The sequence below is a fragment of the Salvia hispanica genome, chromosome 2, assembly GCF_029641045.1.
Source record: "Salvia hispanica isolate PSC_SH4W2 chromosome 2, Shi_PSC_v1, whole genome shotgun sequence".
Lineage (NCBI taxonomy): Eukaryota > Viridiplantae > Streptophyta > Magnoliopsida > Lamiales > Lamiaceae > Salvia > Salvia hispanica.
The window spans coordinates 41,727,839-41,751,505 of NC_142693.1; the positions used below are offsets into that span (position 1 = coordinate 41,727,839).

General features: G+C 38.3%; 2 protein-coding genes and 1 pseudogene across 3 annotated transcripts; 1 reads left to right on the top strand and 2 right to left on the bottom strand.

Moving 5' to 3' along the window:
- The first annotated feature begins 2,828 nt into the window (after window positions 1-2,828).
- Window positions 2,829-15,476, top strand: LOC125215766 (chromatin modification-related protein EAF1 B-like). Of its 2 annotated transcripts, none has more exons than XM_048117307.2 (23): window positions 2,829-3,146; window positions 4,386-4,587; window positions 4,692-4,746; window positions 4,823-4,923; window positions 5,000-6,440; window positions 6,535-6,654; window positions 7,035-7,190; window positions 7,799-7,978; window positions 8,182-8,262; window positions 8,816-8,873; window positions 8,956-9,479; window positions 9,567-9,620; window positions 10,076-10,130; window positions 10,217-10,395; window positions 10,486-10,539; window positions 10,676-10,756; window positions 10,875-11,012; window positions 11,095-11,211; window positions 11,623-11,726; window positions 11,884-12,087; window positions 12,166-12,529; window positions 12,984-14,674; window positions 15,018-15,476. In XM_048117307.2, exons 2-22 carry the CDS (start codon window positions 4,445-4,447, stop codon window positions 14,595-14,597), a joined length of 5,823 nt encoding a protein of 1,940 aa, XP_047973264.1. In that variant the 5' UTR covers window positions 2,829-3,146; window positions 4,386-4,444; the 3' UTR covers window positions 14,598-14,674; window positions 15,018-15,476. The 2 variants fall into 2 exon arrangements, with proteins under 2 accessions (XP_047973264.1, XP_047973294.1); XM_048117337.2 differs by having other exon boundaries at window positions 11,635-11,726.
- Window positions 15,477-17,985: 2,509 nt separating this feature from the next.
- On the bottom strand, window positions 17,986-18,587 carry LOC125195311 (uncharacterized). The gene is made up of 2 exons (XM_089065099.1): window positions 18,231-18,587; window positions 17,986-18,159 (listed from the first exon to the last, which is right to left on the bottom strand). The coding sequence occupies exons 1-2, from the start codon at window positions 18,585-18,587 to the stop codon at window positions 17,986-17,988; spliced, it is 531 nt and encodes a 176-aa protein (XP_088921225.1).
- Window positions 18,588-20,783: 2,196 nt separating this feature from the next.
- Window positions 20,784-21,422, bottom strand: LOC125201837 (dirigent protein 22 pseudogene; annotated as a pseudogene).
- Between the last annotated feature and the right edge of the window lie 2,245 nt (window positions 21,423-23,667).

Here is a 23,667-nt window from a genome sequence, read left to right on the forward strand (position 1 = left end):
ACTTTATGGACATACTTTGAAACAGTGTGACCTGATCGCCAAAGTTTGAAGCGTACAACTCGGTTTTTTTGGTGATATGCCAAGATTCCTAGGAACATGGCCATCTGCTCTTCAATGCACATGTACCGTTTATCCCGTAGAGCACCCAACTGTCGGAATAGACGACAAAGCTTCCAAATGTATTATGGTCCATCCGGAGGGTAGCCAGACAGTCATAATCTATCATTCCTACGAGCCTGGTCATGTGCTTGACCTGAATCGGCATACGTTGTAGACTTTTATAAGCCTTTTTGAAATGCACATTTCCTATGCACTTCAACTTCTGTAGCCTAATTAGAATGATCAACACAATGCATGGATTGATAATTTCATCGTTTTGTAGAATGTCCTCCAACATGGACAAGCCAGTTTCATCCATTTCACAATAGGGAGCCATGACTTGATGTAATATTGATCTTGATTATGACTACACTATTGCTAAAGCATAACAACATTCATGACCTAATTAAAAAATTAATCATATGGCAACCATACTTGGAACTAAAAGAGGGATGTATATAAGCAAACGAATTGAACATAACCATAAAAACTCAAATAAGAAATCATATTGCAAGACAAAATCTTGAAACCTAAATAATCCATAAATTTTACAAATCTCGAAATTTTTGTAATTTTACAGATCTCTAAATTTTACTGAACTCAAAATTCTCGTGGAGAAGGGAACTGGCCTCAAAATTAAATGTGAAGCAAGGAATGAATGTTTGAATTCCAGATCTTCAACGTCGATGAAGAAGTATTGGTGAATTATCTTTGGTCCATATTGCAAGACAATATTTTGTAACGTGAACGATAAATCAATTTTACAGATCTCAAAATTTTCAAAATTTTTGAGATTTTACCGATCTCGAAATTTTACAGAACTCAAAATTCTTATAAAGTAGGGAACTTACTTCGAAATTGATGTGGAGCAATGATTTTTTTTTTTGAATTCCAGATTTTCAACGTTGATGAAGAAGTGTTGGTGAATAATCTACGGTCGAAGAAGGAAAGTAGCGCCGAAGAAGGTAAACAACGAATGTAGTGGTGAAGACAATAATTGAGGGATAAAATAAGAATTTCAGCTTCTTAGCTGGGTGTGGAGAACGAGGCAATTTACATATCGGAGCCTTGCTCTAAGATATGTAAACAATATTTCTCTAACACGGGTCTGCTACCAATTCTTGGGCCAATGAGTAATAAATGCTGGAAAACCAAACATATGCAATCCACAAGTAAAAATCAGTAACTACCCATTTCATGGAAAACAAACGACTCCTTAACATAATAAACTTTACTTATATTAACCGCTCATTCCTCAGTTTTCATGTTCAAATCTAAAGCAAAATTAAATTTAGTCTAGTTCTCTTCAAACTTCCAAATTTATCCTAACCAATTTTCTTTTTATGTGCAACATTATTTTGTTGCAATAGTTTTCTCTTTTCACACATTTTGTATACTATTTACAAAACAAACTACTCCATCTGTCCACAAATAATAGTCACATTTTGCCATTTTTGGAAGTCCATAAAAAATAGTCATATTTCAAAAACAGAAACTTACTCACTTACATTATTCACTTTTTCTGCTTCCTTTTTCTCTTCATCTCTCCTATTTTATATACTTTCTCGCTTCATCTCTCATATTGATCTACTTTTTTCTCTCATTTATCTTACTTTACCGATTTCTCATTAAAGTTCATGTCGTCCACAAATGAGACTATTTTTTGTGGCCACAGGGAGTAGTATTTTTTTATTCTCCACGTACTCTTTCCTTCACTTTTTTGGTTTGACAACATGTATACCAAACCCTTTGCGGAATCCAACTAATCCTGCTCGACTGAGTTTGGAGATTAAGGTCGAAAGTCTCCACCGGGTGACAGGACTTGAACCCGTGACCCTAAGCACAGCTCCGCACTGTCGACTGTGCTATAACCTGTTGGCTTCATTTTTTATTTTTTTTATATCTCATAATATCGGACTTTCATATTTCTGAGGTTGAAGGTACCTCAATCACCCCAATTTACCTTAAAAGAAATAGACTTTAGGCTAAAAAAGGTTAATTGGGGAAAATATGAGTAACATGTAATTACTCTTAGAGATGCCATAACTTCATTTTCTAATCTTGCCAAATTTAAATATATTTTGAGCAAGTTTTAGAAACTAATGTAATGCTCTTGAGCAAGCGCAGCACCGTCGCTGGACTACATTATACAGTTTCTTTGGAAGAATTTAGGTTTGTAGGCAGCAACACTATCGACAACATGCGTTTTGCAATTGACTCAAAAGTGGATGAGTTTGCACACATCAACAAATGCCATTTTGTTATGGTTCATAATTGTTTGGCTTTAAAGGCGACAACTCTGACATAATGCATACAACAGTTAATCATTCGAAATCCATTGTTTGGTGGAGTGCTTGGGATTGTAAGCGTCGTCGTCAATAAAGTGCAACATTTAATGTATCGACGGTTTGGTTACACATACATAGAGCAATGTAGAAATAAAGATAGAGAAATGCCCGAAAAAAGAAATTTTAGCACGATAAATGAGAAATAACTGTTCGTATTCACCAGAAGCATTTTTTTCTTCCAAAAATACAAAAATCTTCAAGCTTTTAATGCAACTAAATTGATAACTAACTTATTTTTGACTATCTTAGATTTAGGCACACTTAAATACTAAGTTCGAAAAAAGGCCCAAATAGGAGGCCCAGGCTGAAAAATTAGTCGGCTTGCCTGGCCCGTATTCTCGCGCCCAAAATTGTTTTTACAATATTTTAGAGAGAGAAATATATTGGAATACAATTTTAGAGAGAGAAAGTTTCGGGGAGCCAACGAGGGGGACGAATCGCAGCCTCATTTCAAATCAAAATCACACGCATTTACACGCACTGACCTATACATACACGTGTTTGTATGTATACGTTCATCTTCATTGCCATGCTATAGCGGGAATGCCTCTGATAGAGTCAGGTGCTATAGGGCAAAATATGCAATCATTGCCTTTGAGTTGAGGTACCTTGTGCCTTCAGAGGCAAAACCCTAGGGGCCGAGGGGGCCTATTTTGCGAGCCCCAAGCTGCAATTCGCTCATGTTCAATCGCAATTGAGGTATTATCCTCGCGTTCCTAGCTCTGGAAACCCTAGAATTTTGAGCTCAGACCGAGTTTGTCACGACATTGGGATTCTTCTGCAAGCTTGTAGTTGAATTAGGGGTTTGGAATTTGGGGAATTGATGTGGAGTCGATGTCTACGTGTTTCGTGTCGTGCATTTCGTTGAAGTGCTGTGTGGATTTCGAGTTTGCTGCATGTGAGGTTGCAATCATGGGCGCATGATTGTATGAGTTTTACATGGTTTTGCATGCTGAATGAGTTGAGTTCTGCGTTTACTGGTCTGAAGCTTTAAGTTGATCAGTTATGACAGTTTGAACTTGAGAGGAGGTGGAGGGAAGTGCATGTTTCATTAAAATTCTATCTGCTTAGTTGTGAATCTTTCTGCTTAGTTTGGCAGAGAGTTTTATTCTTTATTGTATTTGTACCATAGTAATCCTATGAATCAGATGGGCGGGTATGGCAATACGAACTAATATGTCTCTGAGTAGCAAATGGACAGTTAAGATCATGTGTTATGCATGCACTCCGTGCTTCCTATTTATGTTAGCTGTTTCATTTCTGCTATGTTTTAGAACTTCTTGCCGTTGTTTACCAGCCTTTTAGCCTTAGGGTGGTGAGAGACATAACTCGTTTGACTTAAAATGTATGGAATTGTTATTGCACGTGGATATGAATTTTGAAATGTGGTGAATATAGAATGTACCTTTGTACTTATTTTGAAGATTTTATAATATTGTGTTTGTGTGGTATGAATAAACAAGGTTTCTTGATTTGGATGAGTGCAAATTTTGTCTTTATTGTGACTTCATCTTTGGCCAATCACAGCAATATTTAGTGTACCTAATTTCTCTTGAAATTCAGAATAAAGCATGTTTTACGCTTGAATTCCTATATGATTGATAAAAGAGCGATATATTGACGGCACATTGGCAATTTGGATTATTCAACTTCCTTCAAAATGGTTTAATTACCAAAGCCAAGGTTCTTAGGCTTCAAGTGATATTATGTTACATACTTACATTGTTAGTAAACTAGCGATTGCGAGACTATATATCTGAGATCGTTATCCTTACTCTGCGAGACCATCACATCCACCACAATGCTGGGGACAGAGCAAATGGAACCTCCCTTTTACTATTACTACATCCTATGTATTTCATAAACAAACTTGAGTTAATATCATATATACTATGCAGAACTCTTTAGTGGATAATAAGCTGCATCGTTGTTCCTTAGGATTTTGCTTTTGGTCTTGAGTTCATGGAGGCAGTAATCTGTAGCTTTTGAACTGGGGGATGCATGGATGTGACTCACCGTCTGTTCTCTTGGTAGATGCTGAAGTTGAGTCTATGGGAGGAGTTGTGGAAGGTGGAGTTGCTATTGCTCACAAAACTTCTCCCAGACGATTAGCAATTGAAAGGATCCAAGGAGAGCTCAGGTAATATAGCCATGATGCATAACTTTTCTATTATGCAGCTGCACAAAACTCTCAAGGATTCATCATTCATTGCATTGTCGTGAACATTTTCCTTGTGACCACAGGCAAGAGTATAATGTCCGGGATGAAACAAAAAGAGAATTGGAATTTCTTGAAAAAGTATAGAGCTGTAACTTGATCTTTTAATCAATGTATATCAAACATGTTGCAGCACTTGATTCCATTTTGTTGGCAGGGTGGGAATCCATTAGATTTACTTAAGCCTGGAGATGCTGCTTCAGGTAGTGTCCAGTCAACTTCATTGACCAATCAACATCAGGATCACCTTGTTACCAGGTATAAGATGGACATTAGTATCTCTTCTATGCAGAGTTTTTGAATATTATGCTTATTTATTTGTGTGGAGTTGCAGTGAAGCAAAAGGCAGTTTTGCGTTTACTGCATCACCCCATGGAGACTCTGTGGAGAGTAGTGGTAGACTCGGGGCTAATTCTTGTGAACCCAATAGTGCTGATAATCTCATGCTATTTGATGGTGAGCATGGGTGTGATAAGATTTCATTACATCCTAGTAGTAATAAAATTGTTCTACCAGAAAATTTATCTCACATAGATGGGAGTAGGACTCGGGAACATGGTGAAGCAGCTGCTTTTAGTGTACCTAGGAAAGCATATAAGAGAAGGAATAGGTCTCGTCCAAATCGTGATGGGATTAGGTTGAGTTCAATTGATGTAAATACAAGTCATGGCAGTGATGTCTTTTCTCTACCTTCTCGTCATGGAGAGGAGCTTAAAGGAAAAATATCTGAAGCAGAAATTCAGAATATATCAAAGAATTGTGATTCAAATCCTATATGTGCTAAAGATGGTGGCAAAGCTGAACTGGTGGACACACAACAGGATATGGAGTTAGGGGATGGAAAGGCTGAAGAGTCATCTAAAAAGCCACTTGAATGTGTTCTTGTGGAGGATTCTGCATCAGAGAATATTGCTTCTAAGGTCCCTCTGGATGATCAATGTAATCAACAATCACACTCGGGTGCTCTAGAAACTTGCATTCAAATAACTTTTGATGGATCTCAGGCCTTACATGCAATGGAAGAGATGCATTCTGCAGTTATTGAATGCCAGCAAATTGACTCTGCCAATAGAACTGAAAATGAATCTAGTTCCTGTCGAATCAATGGAAGCAGCAGTGAAAAGGATGGAACAAAATCTGATCCTCAAAACACAACTGACTTGTGCGACATGAAGGTTTTGGATTCTTCATTATCTTATGCACAGACCAGCAAAAGTATTGATGGAAACAATGATGGTGATATATGTAAGAAAATTACAAATGCCAATGTAAATGGGTTGATCAAAGATCAGACCTTACCCCCAGACAGAACAACATTGGTAGAAAGTGACGAGCTTGTTGGAAAGCAACAGACAGGAGGTGTTGGTGGTTGTGCTCTTGACAACCCAGAGAGCTCCTCAGCATGTTTAATGCAGCAAGAGAATGGATTTAAATGGAAACATGAAGATTTGAATGAAAGTGAATCTTCTATGAAGAATGAGGTGAAAAATCAAATTGTTAATGAATCAATGGAACCTTCTGAACCAAGGGGGCCAGATTCAGAAAAAAAAACTAATCCTGCTTTGGATGGAAATCTTGGACTGGGTGGCGAGATTCCATGCTTGGTTAAGAATCAGCATTCTGTTGATATTTCAACTTCTGATTTCCTGAATGGTGGATCTTTGACTAAGAATTCTACTATTTCCCTTGAGGCTCAAACTTCTCCCTGTTCAAATTCAAAACTACAGCCAGAAATTGATGAAGATTCAATCTTGAAAGAAGCACTAATTATCGAGGTTAGATTGTTGTGTTTGCATTTCATTTGTCTAACTTAGTTACGGTTCAGCATGTTTCCATGAACTTTTGTACCAAATATCTGATACAATGTAGGCAAAACGGAAGAGGATAGCACAGTTATCTGATGTGACTTCTGTGAGAAAAATACGTCCAAAATCTCGTTGGGATTATGTGCTTGAAGAGATGGCATGGTTAGCTAATGATTTTGCTCAGGTTTGTTCTTAAAAGTTCTCCCAACACCATTGTTTTGAGTTCAGATTTTTACCTGCTGTTTATATTTTTTTGTACTCCCTCTGTCCCATTAAAAATGCAACGTTTTCCTTTTTAGGTTGTCCCATTAAATATGAAACGTTTCCTAAAATGGAAACAACTCTATCTCTACTTTTTTCATCTCTCTTACTTTACTCTCTCTTCATTAACTCACAAAACAACACTACATAAAATCTTGTGCCGATTCCCAAATGTTTCATTTTAAATGGGACGGAGGGAGTATATAATTTGTTGGGAATAAGCATTATAGTGTTTTTCTTTGCTGGAGATGATATATATCACATTATCACTATGCTTACGTAGAGAGTTTCCTGGTTGTTTAGGAGCGTGCTTGGAAAATAGCTGCTGCAGCTCAAATAACTTCCCAAGCTGCTTTTGCTTGTCAGTTGAGAAAGCATGAGAACAATTTTGGTATGGAGGCAAAAAAAGTTGCTCATACCTTGGCAAAATCTATCATGGAGTTCTGGCATTTGGTTGAGGTATATATATGTTTTTTAAGTTGATGTTGTGACTATTCTTGGCTGTGTCTAATCCATTAATAGGTGTTTTGTTTATAGGTCAAACCATTTTCTTCTGTGTGATTTGGGTTTCTTTATGTCTGTTTTCTGTACTTCTTTCAAATGATATAATCTGATTGAAATGTACAAACCAGCAAATTTAATATGTGTGGACTGAGTTCTAGTTCTTATTTATTTGGTAAAAGGTTAAGAAGGAAGGTGTACTTTTGCACTATGAGCTATGCATAGTGAGTTGTAGTAATTTTTCTTTAATTTTGTTAATAGAAGGTCTTTTTCTTTGCTCGGTAAATGGTCAATGGATGCATAAACAGACTTTCCTGGGATTTTTTTAAACCACTGTTTTATATAGTAACAACAATGTATGATTTCCAGCTGGGAGTTCTTTGTCCAGCTGAACTAACAAGTTAGCTTTACTCTGGCTTGCTATTTACTGCGAGTAATGTTTTTAATCTGCTAGGCTGGGTTGTTTTAAAGATAAAGTTGTTAAAGTTATTGCTAGTAAATGTTTGGTAGATTGAAAGATGGGCAGAAAATTATGGTTTTGATTATGATTATTTTTGGTTTGACAGGCAAAGACAGTGATACCCGGGAAGGAAAATAAAAGGGATGATACCCTTGCTGTTAAGGCTTATGCAGTGAGATTTTTGAAACATAACAATTTCAACGTTAGTGATAACAAAACTGAGGAACCACTGATTCCAGATAGAGTATCTGACATGGGGATTCTGGGGGAGGATAGTTTAATAGAGGTATGAAATCTTAACAGAATATCATGATGCCCTCTTCATCATTCCTTCATACTTCTTTCCCTACTGTTTTTATCAATCCCTCATTTTAGTTCTGCATGTAACATGATTGTAATGGGTTCTAAGCTGTACACGTGGATGCCTTCAAGAATTTCTCTTGAAATGATCAACGTCTGGTTGACTTATATATTAATTCTGACTTTCAGGAGAATCTCTTCTATACAGTCCCTGTTGGGGCCATGGAGACCTATAGACTCTCAATAATATCACAGTTTGCACGGTGTGAGGTAAGTGCTTTCTCTGGCTCACTTTTATGCTGTGGGAATCATCTATGTTTCACTGCATTATATTTGCAATATCTTTTTCTTAAGAAAGAATAATTATAAATAACTAATGTAACCTGTCTGTGAGAAGTAAAGTTGATGTGTTGGGTGCTTTTAGATGAGCCAATGCTACCGACATGTTAGCTTTTGAGAACACATGCTTTGCCTTTACAAAGCCAAATATATTGACTTAGTTAAATATGTGCCCAGCCCCCATTCCCCACTAGAATGTTTTTCCATGGGAATTAGTATCTATATAAATATCTGTTTAAGCGCAGTGGAACCTTTTCCTGAATTAAAGGGTTTGATTGTGGTCCCAATATACCCAATCATAATAAGATTTCCATACTGACTAAAGAATTCATGAAAGTCATCTCTCTTTTGGAGAACCCAGTTTTACTTTCTTTGGAAGCATAAGATTACTATGTGAGTTCTTTTGTATCATTTGTTAGCCTTTTGGTATGTAAGTAATGTAACCTTCTATCTAGTCTCTAAAACTGATCATATTATTGCCCAGAACATAGTAAAAATTGCCCAAGAGGAAGTGGAAACATCTGCATATGATGCCAATGCAGGTAAATCTGATAGGTATTGCTTGGTTCTCTTTCCATATTTCATTATTAAATTATTTGTTGTGTATATTCAATTGAACTGCAGACTTTGAGGCTCACCATATTCCATATGATGACGACGAGGGGGACATAAGCCTATATGACATGCCAATGACCTTTCACAGTAGCAAGTCCTCACGATTTGGCCAAAAGAAGCGTAAACACTTGATTCATGCTTATGGGGTGAGATCGTATGAAGTAAGCTCTGACATTTTGCCAATGCAATATGCTGAAAATAAAGTTGTCGATCAACCAACTGCTTTGATGGTGAAGCGTCCAGGTGGCAGTCTTAATGTTTCAATCCCAACAAAACGTGTCCGGACTGCTTCCAGGAGAGTTATCAGCCCATTTAGTGCAGGAACCTCTGGATGCATTCAGGTACCTAATAGAACAGATGCTTCGAGTGGTGATACAGATTCATTTCAGGATGAACAGTCAACTCTGCGCGACGGATCATTTGTTCCAAATAGCTTGGAAGTTGAGTCCAGTGGGGACTTCAATAATCAATTACCGTTTCACTCGGCAGAAGTCCTGACAAAACATAAGAAAAAGAAGAAACCCAAGCATCTGGTAACCAATGCCATATGGTTTTGAATATATTTGCATCAATTGTTGTAATTCACCCATGTCTTATTTCCCTTTGGTGTTCTGACACAGAATGCTTCTTACGAACCAAGATGGCAGGTTGATCCTACCTTCCAAATGGAGCAGGTGAATTTATAATCTTCTTTTCTTTTTTTGTTTTATTGTGTGTTTGTTGATAGATGTTGTAGATTGATAAGAGATGCATTGTAGATGCATATAAGGTTTCTGAGGGTTTTTGTGAGTCTTCAATTATTCTTCTTAACCCTGCTTATACTTATACTACTGTTTTAAAGGTAAACTTAGTTTTTGAGTAATAGGCCTTGTGTTGTTGCAAAACTTGCTGATTATCGTTTCATATAAGATATACTGGAGTTTGGTTTTGTGTTTTGCTATCTAAGTGATCTAATTTGTTATTTTGATGAAAATGAAATGTCTATTTGAATTGATACAATTAATAAAAAGACAATAAAAATAATTCATTCTGTTTTTTGGAGTTCAGTTTAGAGAGTGATGTTTCTCTTATTCCTTGTAATTGTGTTGATGTCTCCGCTTGATGTTGGATGCTGTTTCTCTCTTTGCAGTTTCAGAGGGATAACTTAAAGAAAAGGCATCAACTGGAGTCTAATGGTAACAGTGGTAAAACTTGTCCTCCTCAACTCATTAATGATTTCAGTATTGATTTTGTTTATTTCTACTGTTGTAATTATATATCATCTCTGAAGGTTTATATGGTCAACCGGTGATAAAGAAACCAAAGATTATGCGTCCATCACAAGAGAACTCTTTTGAGAATATTGCTCCTTCCCCAGCAGTCTCCCAAATGAGTAACATGTCTAATCCAAATAAATTTATTAAACTGCTTGGTGGTCGGGATCGGGGTAGAAAGCCAAAGATTCTGAAGGTACATTTACCATTGGGAGCTTCCCCTCTTTCATTTTTTTTTGCTGTTAGTGTTGGATAAACTCTGGTTATGCATCTTGATTCTTCTCAGGTGCCTACTGGGCAGTTGGGTTCAGGAAGCCCATGGACGCTCTTCGAGGACCAGGTTTGATTTCATATACACTTTGCATGTATATTACATGAGGAAATACTCACCATGCATTTAAGACCTAATATACGGCTGTCTTTTAGTGCTTACTTGTATAGGTATTATCATTTAAAGATTGTAATGAAAATTTTAGGCACTTGTTGTCCTGGCACATGACTTGGGCCCAAACTGGGAGCTTGTTAGCGATGCTATAAACAGTACTCTACAGTTCAAGGTAGGTTGCTAAAAGTAGGAGGATCTTGTGACTATTTTGATTGTGACTTTTTTTTGTGACAAAGTTAGTACTTTTTAGTTTCTAACATACTAAGTACTATCTTTCTTTTCATGTAAAGTGCATATTTCGCAAAGCTAAAGAATGCAAGGAGCGACACAATGTTTTGATGGATAGAACTTCTGTTGATGGAGCAGATAGTGCTGAAGACTCAGGGTCTTCTCAACCTTATCCTTCTACATTGCCTGGCATTCCCAAGGTACAATGCCCTCTTTTAATTCCTTGTATTCTTGTTCTATACAGTTGCTTGTTACAATACATGTTCTTTCTGTTTAATATAGGGAAGCGCCAGACAGCTGTTTCAACGTTTGCAGGGGCCAATGGAAGAAGAAACCCTCAAATCTCACTTTGAGAAAATCATCGTAATTGGGAAGAGACAACAATACTGTAAAAACCAGGTACTTAAACCAAGTTAATCCAATGTGACATCATCTCATATGGCGTGACCTAATATCAAGATCTATCATTGTGTGTTTTGATTCTTAGCTACTTTTGATACGATAAATATGTTGAGATTCGGGTATTGAATGACATGTTTAATTGTTAATACTGCTAAAAGAGATGCCATTGAATGGGATGTCCGATATTATATATGGAGATTCTGTTGTTGAAGCTCCCTATTTGTTTGCAATGCCTGTTCAAATGTGTTATCTTCTCTTGTTCGTACGTTTAAGGTTTAAGATACTGGATAACTATTATTTCTGTCATTTCCCTAACTAAAAAAAATTTAGCATCATTGTTAATATTTATTTTATGCTTTAACTTTGGTCATGATTGTGTTTTATTTTTTTTACTTGATTTCTTTTAAGAATAACAATCAGGATCCCAAACAACTCCAGCAACCTCATGGCTCTCATGCAGTTGCACTGTCCCAAGTCTGTCCAAACAACCTGAATGGAGCCCCTGTTCTCACGTAAGTTTTTTTATTGTTTTTAATCAAGTGCACTTTTTTTTTTCCTGATCAAAATTCTTGTAGTTTTTTGGGTCTTTCAAACTGCTGAAACATTTCCTTACTTTCCGTAAATGTTTTTTTCTACTCTCTTAATCTGATGAGTCTTGAACCTTTGAAGCCCTCTGGATATCTGTGATGCCACTGTTACTGGCCCAGACATACTTCCTATTGGTTATCAAGGGCCACATCCTGGTGGATTACCCATTGCAAATCAGGGCCCTGTAACACCGTTGCATCATTCATCTGGTGCTGCTTCTGCACTGCAAGGATCACCAAATATGACGTATGGCAATAACTTTTCATCTTCACCAGGCTCTATGAGGTATTGTGTTGAGGGCTAGTCTTTTTCTGATTCTGCAGTTAATTCTGATTGCGTACTCAGTTATATGCTTTCATGTAGGGATGGTAGATCTGTTGTTCCTAGACCTGCTTTAGCCGATGAACAGCAGAGAATGCAGCAGTATAACCATATGATGACTAATAGAAATGTGCCTCAGCCTAATCTCTCTCCTTCTGGAGTTGTTCCAGGAGCTGATCGTGGTACCCATTTACTTCCTGGTGGCAATGGCATGGGTTTACCCTGCGGTATTAATAGAAGCATGCCAATGGCAAGGCCTGGGTTCCAAGCCATTGCTTCATCCTCTATGGTTAACTCTGGGAGTATGGTTTCCCCTGGTATATCATCAGCAAATGTGCACTCTGGAGTAGGCACTGGTCAAGGAAATTCCATGTTGAGACCTCGTGAACCTATGCACATGATGCGGGTATGCAATAATATTCCTTTCTCATCTTCTGATACATATTTCTAGATTAATTTTATGAGTAAAAATACCGTAATCTCTACTATTTCACCTAGTCAGGCAAGCAGCCTTCTATCACATTCTATCTTTTCTGGCTAACAACTCCTGCAACCCACTTCTTATTTCCAAAACATTCTGCACATACCCACAAAAAAGAACATTCTCTTCCAGCTTGAGTTTAATGTGTTGCTTGCCTTTACTGTTTATTGGTTTTGAAATGCAAAATTTGTGTGAGTAGAGTTTCTTCTTGATATATATTCCCAATTGAACTTGAACTCCATTCTCTTGTCTGATCATGAATGACAATCATTTTCATATTATTTTTTCTTTTAAGTGGAGCTCTACCTTTTGATATTCTTATGTTTCACAGTTGCATATGTCTGTACTTCCAATAACAGATAATTATGTTGTCTTGTAGCCTGGCCTGAGTCAGGATTCACAGAGGCAAATGGCACCTGAGCTTCAAATGCAGGCGTCACCAGGAAACAGCCAAGTGCCTCACTTTGGTGGATTGAGTTCAGCCTTCCCTAATCAGACTGTGTCTCCACCAGTATCATCATACCCTCTCCATCATCAGCCGTCCCATCCAGTATCACCTCAGCCCCAAGTCCTTAGTCCTCATCACCCACATTTTCAAGGACCCACTAATCATGCCCCAAATCCCCAACAGCAAGCCTATGCAATTCGCATGGCTAAAGAGAGACAACATCGTCTTCTGCAGCAGCAGCAGCTGCAGCACCCAGTACCGCCACAGCAGCCACAGATTGCTGCATCTAGTTCTATGATGCCACATGTACAGTCACATTCTCAACTCCCTATATCACCTACAGTACAAAATAGTTCACAAGTTCAACCCCAAACAGCTACACAACCTGTACCACTTTCTCCATTGGCAGCAGTTTCTTCAATGCCCCAGCATCAGCAAAAGCATCAATTACCAAGTCAAGTAGGTGTACGGAATGCTCAAGCTGGTGGGAGCGGGCTACCTAATCTGACTGCCAAGCAACGACAAAGGCAGCAACAAAAGCTTTCGCAAGCTAACAGACAGCATCCTCAGCAGCGGCAGCAGTCACAGGCTCAACAGCCAGCTAAGATTGCCAAAGGAATTGGGAGAGGTAGCCTGATGATGCATCAGAACGTCCCAGTTGATCCTTCATTAGAAAATGGGGTTTCCACGAGTCTTGGGAATCAGAGTTCCGATAAAGGAGATACATCCACTCATTTAATGTCCAATCAGGGCTCATTTACAAATTCTGCACTAAATACTGTGCAGCCAGTCCCAACAGGGCAATATGCGTCTCCACGTCCACCTAACAAGTCCCTTACTCAGCAAAAGAATTATCCTGGACACACTGCTTCATCAACCAAGCACCTATATCAAATGACTTCTCAGCCTGATAGTAGTAGTCAAAGTCATGTTCCAGCTGTGCCTTCAGCCATGTCTAGTTCAAACCACCAACAGGCAATATCCCACCAGAAGCTAGTGAACCAAAACCAATTAGCTCTTCAAAGACTGCAGCCAAATCGCCCGACAAATACTGATCCAGCAAAACCACAGACAGTAAATTCTGATGCTGATCAGCACCTGACGAGCAGCTCTAGTAAGATGCTTGCCACAACAACGTTACCTCAGACCGCAAGTAATGGAACTAACTTTGCAACGATTGCCTCTTCAGCCAATACTCATCAATGGCATGCTTCAGAACAATTATTGGATGGACATGCATCAGAACAATCATTGGATGGACATTCTACAAATATGAGTCGAATGGTGTCAATGCCAGCAAATGCTTGTGATTCTGTCACTCAGGTAGGCCAAGAACTGAGCCAGAGGGCATTGGCCAGCTTGCCATCTAGTAAACACGATGTTAGTGCACACTTCCAGCAGCATCAGCAGTTGTCACAACTTTCACATCCTAATTCACCAGCGCCCCTGCGGCCTTTACCACCTCTACATTCTCAGCAGGGACAGCTTGTTCAAGCAGGTAAAGGTGATTTGTATGGTCGGCCCAATGACCAAAGTTTGGAATGAAGATGAGCCAACATAATGTGTGGTGATGATAGTGCTGCTCATGTTTGGTCGGCTTACTCTTGCACACCAGTGTACAGGTCAGTCTTGGCCTATTATGTTTAGCTATGTACCAATTAACTGATATTAGTGGAGTGTAAGTTAATTTTTGAGTAGGCTCTTTTCAATGCTTTAGTAATCCATAATTTGAGAATTGGCTATTGAATATGAAATCTTCTGTTTTTCCTGGTCTATAAGATGTCTAATTATAATAAACATTTGGAGACAGAACCAAATGACTAATGTGGGAATATTTTTATAAAATGTTACTCCTTGGTTGGAAACTTTTCTCTTCTTCAATTGCCTATTTATTTTTCTGAATTGACTTTTATATTTACTTGGCATGTTAATACCAGTGCTAATTTGGACCTGCAATTTCTTCAGTGAAGCTTGCACCCGTGGTTCTGTTACTTCTGTAAGGGCACGGGATAATCTGACACGTTAATGAAATCTAAGAGCTCTACAAACAGATCCCAGGGTGCTCAAATTTTCGGGGACATTGTATATGAGGAGTGCCCCGAGGGCTTCGGGAGGATAGAGACGGATAGTAGAGGTAGGTGTACAGAGCTTCGTCTCTCGTTTGTTTTGTTACCTTTTTGTCTAATGCCCCCTCTAATGTTATTGTGGTGAGGTAGGGTAGGGGCCATAATTGTTTGCCCGTTGGGCCGTTGTTATTGTTGTGGCCAAAGGCTATGGGAATATTGATTAGTGTTGTGTATAAAACACACTCTAGGAAACATTCCTTGAAATAGTGGTCCGTGCCATTCCATGTATATTGCTGTTGTATTCTGTCCTAGATTTGAGCAAATGAGAAATCAAAAAAGCACATGCTCTTTTTACTCACCCTTATTTGTTAAATGCACCTTGTCTTGGAAATCAACTCTCTCTCTCTCTCTCTCTCTCACACACACACACACACACACACACACACACACCAAACAGGTTCCTTAACTATTGTGGACTGGAAAAAGAAAAGACTCCGACTTTCAACCAATTAGCACAGTCCATGTATTCTGGTGTTTTATTATTAAATTTATTATTTTAAAGTTATTCAATTGTTATGGAATAAGCAAATCTTAATTGGTGATTATTAACTAAACAAGCTAAAATTCGAACCATTTAATGATTTTGGTTTCACAATATTATGTTTGATAGTTTCAGATCCTTAATATTATAGATTAATCCATTTTTATTCCTAAGTATATTAAAATTTAGTCCTAAACATTTATTAGCTGGTCAATTCAATTACAAACTTTTCACGTGGTAATGAATCTTGTGATTGTTTTATTGTGTTTTTCATTGAAAACTATACTTTCCTACTTTTCTTTAACCACAAACTTTAGGCCTCTTGTAGCTAAGGACACAACTGATGATTTTGAGGATGTCGGGCTCAGCTCAACTTCGGGGGCAATGTTGGACGAGTACTATGTGGGCGACATCGATTCATCGGCCATTCCCAGCAAGGCCCCGACCACGTACATGACTCCAAGCAGGCGCAGCTGAACCAGGACAAATCATCGGCCTAAATTTAGGGTTTGGGAAATCCATATAGCATGAGTGTTTGTTCATTTCAACTTTTGTGGTGTTCGAGGTCTTGTTTTGTATTTTAATTTTCTTGTACTAATCCAAGGAATTTCTTTGGTATCTTTCTATTATATTCTTAGTTATTCATGAATTTGTCATTTCTTGCCATTTGTAGTGATTTTATCTTGCACCCGATGACCTAATCCTCAAACTATGAGGTGTATTTTTGTCACTTCATGAATGTGGGACTAGAGACAATATAGATAGATGGGGAGATAAGATCACCCCTTGCAGAGAGCCAAAGATCAAATTCCATATTAAAAAATAGTGGAAAATGAAAATCTTACAAACATAGAAAGATAAAAACTATAGACCATATAATATAGCACATATCAACATGAAGCAATATCATGGAAAGATAAGAAACAAAACCAACCTACATTTTTTGAATAAAACTATACAAAATATCCCAAGAAGACAGCCCTTAGATACCACGCCATAATTAATAATTTGTCACAATATGGTAATCATTTAGCTATAAGAAAGAGCACTGAGGGGGCTCATGCCCCCCCTCTACCCCAATCGATAATCAAGAAAAATGGGGGTTCTAGCAAAACTCAAGAGACAAGAAAAACAAGATTCTCGAAATAAGAGTGTCTTTCTTAAGATTGTGCGGCCGGGCGGCCAGGTTGAGCTATTCCGGGACCCGATCCCGGCTGAGGAGATCATGTGGAGGTACCCTAGGTACTGCATTACCCGACCCGACTTCTTCGACTACCCGTGGATCGTAGTCCGACCCGACTCGGTCCTGAAGCCCGGGGAGGTATTTTTCCTTGTACCTCACTACACGGTCGACAAAGTCATGAAGGACAACATGCATCGGTTTCAACAATCATCCGAATCTCCACTCCCCCCTCCGGCTGAGCCAACTCTCTGTGTAAGGGCAGGGGCTCCGGTAGGGCAACACCACAGTCATACGAGATCTACCACGGATCATCATCATCATCATCATCATCATGACGATCGTCGTAGTAACCAAGACCAAGACAGAAACCACAGGAGAGAAACGGCTGATGATCAAAAACATAACAACAGTATTACTTCTGATCAAGATTCTGAGCAAGGAGGGTTGTACAAGGAGATGTTCTACGAGACGTGGGAAGAGATGAGGAGGCAACTGCAGCAAGAGAAAGAGGATTCTCCTTTGGAGAGTGAGAGGCCAACAAACGAGGAGGTGGTGGTGGCGCAGAGAGCGTTGCCTTGCCTGAGAAAGGGAGGGAGTGGGAAGAGGAAGCTCCACAAGAAGGTGAGGTTCTCATCTCCGATTATCATCCCTGGTAGCCAGAGAGGGACTCCAGTTCATTAGGGAGAATATGTGAGCAGTGTTAACAGCATTTGTGGCACAAAGTTAGTGCTCATGGTTGTGTCTGTTTATCTGTTTATTAGGCTTGGCTCATGTTTACATGCCAAGCCATGTGTAAATCCAATACAATACAAAACAAAACAATACAACATTTTAAAAAGGAACTCATGAATTTTCTTGAACTGGACCTCTCGAAATTCCTCTTTAGAGCATCCACAATGGATGCCCTAGTGCATGCCCTACTGAGAGCCCTAGTGGTTGCCACGTCAGCATGCTCTATCTTTCTGCAATGGTGGAGCGCATGCCCTATCTATTATCCATTTCTCATTTCAATTTTAATTTTAGTTTTTTTTTTATGTTTACCAATTATAAATAGTAAAATTAGACTTCTAAATTAAAGAACTAGCAAAAAACATACATTACTTAATTTTTTTTAAAAAAAAGTTACAATAAAGAGGTACAATTTCAACGACCACTACGTGTCCAAACTTCTTCAATCATATCGTTCATGAGATCAAGATGAGCTTGTTGGTTGCGCATGCTCTCCTGAGCTTGTAATCTCTCGCTGAACGACAGGCGGGGCTGCATGACCTGCGCTCGGAGCGGCTTCATCGTCGGACCACTGGCTAGCTGCACGACCTTCATCGTGAATAATCATGTTGTGCAAGATGATGCACGCGTACATGACATTGGCGATATGATGCCTGTACCGGGAACGAGCCGGGCCTTTCACTATTCCCCAACGCGCTTGAAGCACACCGAATCCTCGCAGCATGTCCTTCCGTGCAGCCCTGCTTTGCCGCAAAAAACTCTCTCCTCGCACCCGTTGGGCAGGAGATCATCTTCAAGAAAACTGGCCATCTCGGGTAAATGCCGTCGGCTAAGTAGTACCCCATATGATGCTTTCGTCCGTTGGCAGTGAAGCTGATAACCGGACTGTTGCCATTGCATTGCTCGGTGAAGAGACTGGACGAGTTCAGCACATTGATGTCGTTGTTGGACCCCGCCACGCCAAAGTGAGCATGCCTAATCCAAAGACTGTGGTCAACGATTGCTTCAAGGATCATCGCCGGGTGGGTACCCTTATACCCACTGGTGAATTGGCCTCTCCACGCTGAAGGACAATTCTTCTACTCCCTGTGCATACAATCAATACTCCCTAACATTCCAGGAAAGTCGTGCACCGTATCATGCATCCGCAGCAGGTCCTGGCAGTCTTGGGCATTCGGCTTGCGCAAATATGTGGCGCCGAAGGCGTCAATAACGCCCGCACAAAAATCCCCGACGTGAAGATACTCGTCGAATATGTCCGCCGTAGTGCCGTATGCCAATTGACGAAGCGCAACCGTGCACTTCGTCAGTGGGGATGGACCCTTTCTGTGGGCCGCATCTTCCCGCTGCTAGAAGTACTCGTCGCGCGCCTCCAACGCGTGAACAATCTGGAGAAACAGCTCTCACCGCATCCTAAACCGTCGGCGAAAAACCGGCGCGCCCCACCGGGGATGTTCGGCGAAGTAGTCCTTGAACAGACGTTGATGAGCTAGGATATGCTCTCGACGGACGTATGTCCGTCGGCGGATGGGCCTCGGGACCTGCTCTTGGGCCTGCTGTTCGGCTTGCTCTTGCTCTTGTATTGCACGAATCCCGGCGAGAATCTGGTTCCCGAAAGCAAATATTGCGCGTTCCATAAACCGACCAATATCTTTCCTAGGAAACATTTTGGAAAAGTGAGTGAAAGAGATATTGCAATGGAGAGAGAGTTGAGAGAGATGTGTGAAAAATGAGTGAAATTAAGGTATATTTAAATAATTGAAAAAGAAAAAAAAAATCAAAAACGCGTTGATCGGGCCAACGCGTGATCGGGTGCGACCCTGCAATGGGCGCCCGATCTCACTCCCGATGGATGGGGCGCGACCGAACTCTCGGTCGTCCTCGGGCACGCCCGACCTCTACAATGGATGCCCGATCATGCCCGAGCCCGATCTCGACCGATCGGGCGTGAGATGGGACATCCATTGTGGATGCTCTTATGTATACATTTTACAAAGACTAACGGAATGTGGTAAAAGCATTTCGTTTTAAGCATTTATTTTTTAAAAATGATAATAATGAGTGCTCAAATCGAAACGTTTCTACTACAGTGGAACAGAGGAAGTATATTTTTTTCTCTTTTAAAACAACTAGTGGTGGTATATACTCTCTTCGCCCAATTAAATATGAAACATTTGATTTTCGACACAAGGTTTTATGTAGAGTTGTTTTGTGGATTAATGAAAATAGAATAAAGTAAAAGAGGAGAAAAAGTAGAGATGATTTTGCTTCTACTTTAGAATACGTTCCCTTTTTAATGGGACAATCCAAAAATAAAAATGTTTCTCCTTTTAATGGGACAATCCAAAAAGAAAAATGTTTCATTTTTTTAACTAGATTGAGAGTAACTCTATGATCCACTTATTAGAGAAATGAAAATGTATTCCGTCTCATACTATCAATTCCTTTGTTCTTTAATCTTTACAAAGAGAATATTCAATAATTACAATTAACCAGGTCCTACCATTGATATTATTAATTGCAATTTGCAAACAATAGTTCTAATAATCAGATTGATAATCAACATTAGCGGGAATCCAATATTATAACGCAAATGGTAGCTCGAGAGTTTTTTCACAAAATTTAACTTTATCATTTGTTTTTGTAAAATTAATTTAATGGACAGAATGTGAATTGAATCGCTATTTTGGAGTTTATTACCAGTATTTAGGCCGACAAACGTCAATATTAACGAAAAACTAATTGTTACGCTATGATGAATAATTAAGTCTTTCTCCTATTCAACCTTTGTATATTAATTGTGGTACATTGGATTCTTAAATCTTTACCCAGACGCTTTATGATGATATATTTTTTGTTAATCGAAGATTAATTTTATCCTCAAATAGTATCTTATTTCAAAATTCCATTATATTCCTTATTGTACCCTTGCCTTCAATATAAGTTCTTTATTTTCCTATTTTTTATATGTATTGATAAAATTTACCTATTTAAAAAAAAGATCAAATAACTAAAAAACAACGTATATAATAATTGCATACTAGAAAGGAGAAAATTCCAAGAAACTCCATTAAGCAAAACGGGCCACAAAATCCCATTATGCATTTACCCACCAACCATATCACACTTAACAATAAAAATCAAATTCTCAAGATACTAAACATTTGAAAATCCGCATAATTTAATCATAACACACACCCTACAACGTAAAATAAATTTGCTAAAAAAAAGATGTTATTTAAATTAGTCAATAATGCATCACATAAATAGTGTACTCAACCGTGGCATCCCCACTCTTAAGAACAAGATCATGGGTTCGGGCCTGCACATAGCCACGGGCCCACCGAAAAAGCCCGGAACCGCCAATAACGGGCATTTCTCTCACGTGATCAAACACAGCATTCCTTCCCAAAATAGTAATTGAGCTTCCATTATATTTCCCGGTTGTGAAGAAGAAGTTCATAGCCATCAATAGCCCGAGCTCCTCTTGCGAAGCCATCCCGTAGAACCCTTGGGCTTTTCCCACGGCCTTTGAGCTCAGTTCGGGCCCAAGGGTTAGCGGGTTGTCCATCATGTTGACTTGCCCGAAGCCCATTTTAGTAACGGGCTTCACGATAGGCATCGATGAAGGGTGGTTCCCGCTTTGGATGTCGTGCCAATAGACGCGGAAGCGGCTTTGCTTCAGCTTCAGAGCTTTCTGGTCGAGCTCGAGCTCGACCAGATCGAGGTCGGTGTGCTCATCAATGATGTGACATTGCGCCAAGTGTAGGAGGATGGTGATGGAGAGAGCTAGGAGAATTGAGAATGTGTTCATTTTGGAGTTTGTGTAATTTTGATGAAATTATGGGAGTTAGGTTTGTGGTTAAATAGAGTTTGAGAGTAAGGTGGGGTTTTGAAATTTTGCTCTTTTTGGAAGAGATATTTGTAGTGGGTATAATACTCCCTCCGTTCCCTCATAGTTGAGGCGGAACTTTTCGGCACGGAATTTAAGAAATGAATGTTGAGTGTGTTAGATAAATAAATAAAAAAGTAAGAACGAGAAAAAAGGTAGAGAGAATAAAGTAAAAAGTGAATAAAGTAGAGATAATAAAGTAAGAAAGAGAAAAAATTATTATATACAGAAATGACTCAACTACGAGGAAACTTCTCGAAATAGAAAAATGATTTACGAAAGAATGGAGGGAGTATGTATTTTGTTGTGTTTTGATAAATTTTGCTTGTGTAAATTATACGAAATGAAGAGTTTGCATAATCAACGCAAAAAGAAAATTTATGTAACTTTTTATTAATGTATTCGTACTAATGATAATTTAATTAGAGAGTCATGATTCCACCCACTAATCACCCTACACCGAAGGGACCACATTTTGGAAATTTATGTATTCAAAGTCTTTCTCTTTCTCTCTCTTTCTCTGTCTTTGATTTATGAAGTTGATATGGGAATGCTAGAAAAAATAGATTGATACTCTTATTTGCCTTGCAAAATTTTTAGTACTGCATTTCGTTCGCCAAAAATAGTTTTAATGGTGAACGATGTGAGTTTTAATGCAAATTAATAAAGTAAGAGAGAGATAGAAAAAAAAATAGTTGAAATATTATTATTTCATTTTTTAGTTTTTCAAGGTCGGAGTGTAGACGAAATGAGCATAGCCCAAGAAACAAGGAAGCCCGTTATAAAACAGTAGATTCGATGTCGAAGACTGCCGGCTTGAGACAAGGCGCGCGGCCTCTCTTGGGAAACATGGCAAAATTTCTCTTCTTTCTTTTTGCTTTTTTATTTTGTGGGTAGGTTCAATTATAAGCGCAGAGGAGATTAGATACACAGAAATGAAGAACTTCGAGCACAAATATTGGACCAAAAAGAAAAAAAGGGGAAAAAGGAAAGTCTAACTACGTATGGCACAAAAAGGAAATCCAATATCGGTTAGACTTGATCTGAATCGTAGTTCATATTCAGATTGATTCAATGAGAGCGACCGCGAAAGGTGAAAAATGAAACTCACCTTATTAAAAGAACTTACAAAAGGAGATAGTGATTAATTTTTGTAGACAAACCATAATATAAAAATATGAATATTTTATATACTGGGAGTATTTATAATTAATATTTTAGATCTCGTTTCATAGAATGTTGCTAAAATAATTAATTTGCAAAAACAATAAAAATTAAGTTGAGGAAGGTGATGTGTTATTCTTAGGTGGACCACTATATACTACCACCAGTCCACCACCCTAATACTATATGGAGTATATCAAATCAAAATTCTTGTCAAGTTTTGTTTTAATTTCATAGAGAAAATGGGAATTCACTTTGTCAATTGTCATGGTTGTTTTTTCTTAATTTCTTGGAGAAATGGAAGGCACCGTCATTTTTTTTTTTTGGCAAATTTGGAGTAACCCACTAAACATGTTCAAATTCTTAAGTTCTATATTAAAATTCAAAACAGAGAGTGATGATTACATCATGAGAAATCTACTACCACCTCCCACAACGTGCTAAGCCTAGACTTATCTTTTCTTTAAAGCTAATTCTTATGTGAATAATATGTATACTATACAACAAAAAATGTTATGGTGTAGTACATTTTTATAAAATAATTTCAAAGTTATTATAGTCTCTTAAGATACGCGTTTCATTTTAGTGCACTTATTTTAAAAAAATATATATATATAGTTAAAATGGAGAAAGAGTAAAGTAAGAATAAAAATAATACAGAGAAGTTACTTCTGTACATTATTCTCTCTTAATTTATTTTTTTCTCCAGTTTAATTATTTATTACTCTCTCCGTCCTATAAAAATGTAGGCAATTCAAATGACACGAGAATTAATGAGCAATTAGTAAAGTAAAAGAGATGATGAGAAGAGTAATTAAAATAATTTAGTGGATAATGAGACCTATATTATTGTTGGTGTTTAATGAGGTGTAATGGTAGGTTATATTAGTATAAGTGGTAAATAAATTGATGTATATTGGTAATGAGCTGAGACAACTATTTATATATAGAACATCCCATATTTTTATGAGACAGATCATAAAAATTGCATATATTTTTATGAACATGGAGAATATTATTTTTTTAAAACAAGTGCTAAA

What these genes read in the sequence shown, in the direction of transcription:
- LOC125195311 (XM_089065099.1), bottom strand. Translation starts at nt 18,587, where the DNA reads ATGATCCTTGAAGCAATCGTTGACCACAGTCTTTGGATTAGGCATGCT. An exon ending in AAAGGCCCGGCTCGTTCCCG is followed by an intron (nt 18,160 to 18,230) that starts GTACAGGCATCA and finishes TTCACGATGAAG; the next exon opens with GTCGTGCAGCTAGCCAGTGG.
- LOC125215766 (XM_048117307.2), top strand. Translation starts at nt 4,445, where the DNA reads ATGCATGGATGTGACTCACCGTCTGTTCTCTTGGTAGATGCTGAAGTT. An exon ending in AGTTCTGGCATTTGGTTGAG is followed by an intron (nt 7,191 to 7,798) that starts GTATATATATGT and finishes TTGGTTTGACAG; the next exon opens with GCAAAGACAGTGATACCCGG. An exon ending in AACCTATGCACATGATGCGG is followed by an intron (nt 12,530 to 12,983) that starts GTATGCAATAAT and finishes GTTGTCTTGTAG; the next exon opens with CCTGGCCTGAGTCAGGATTC.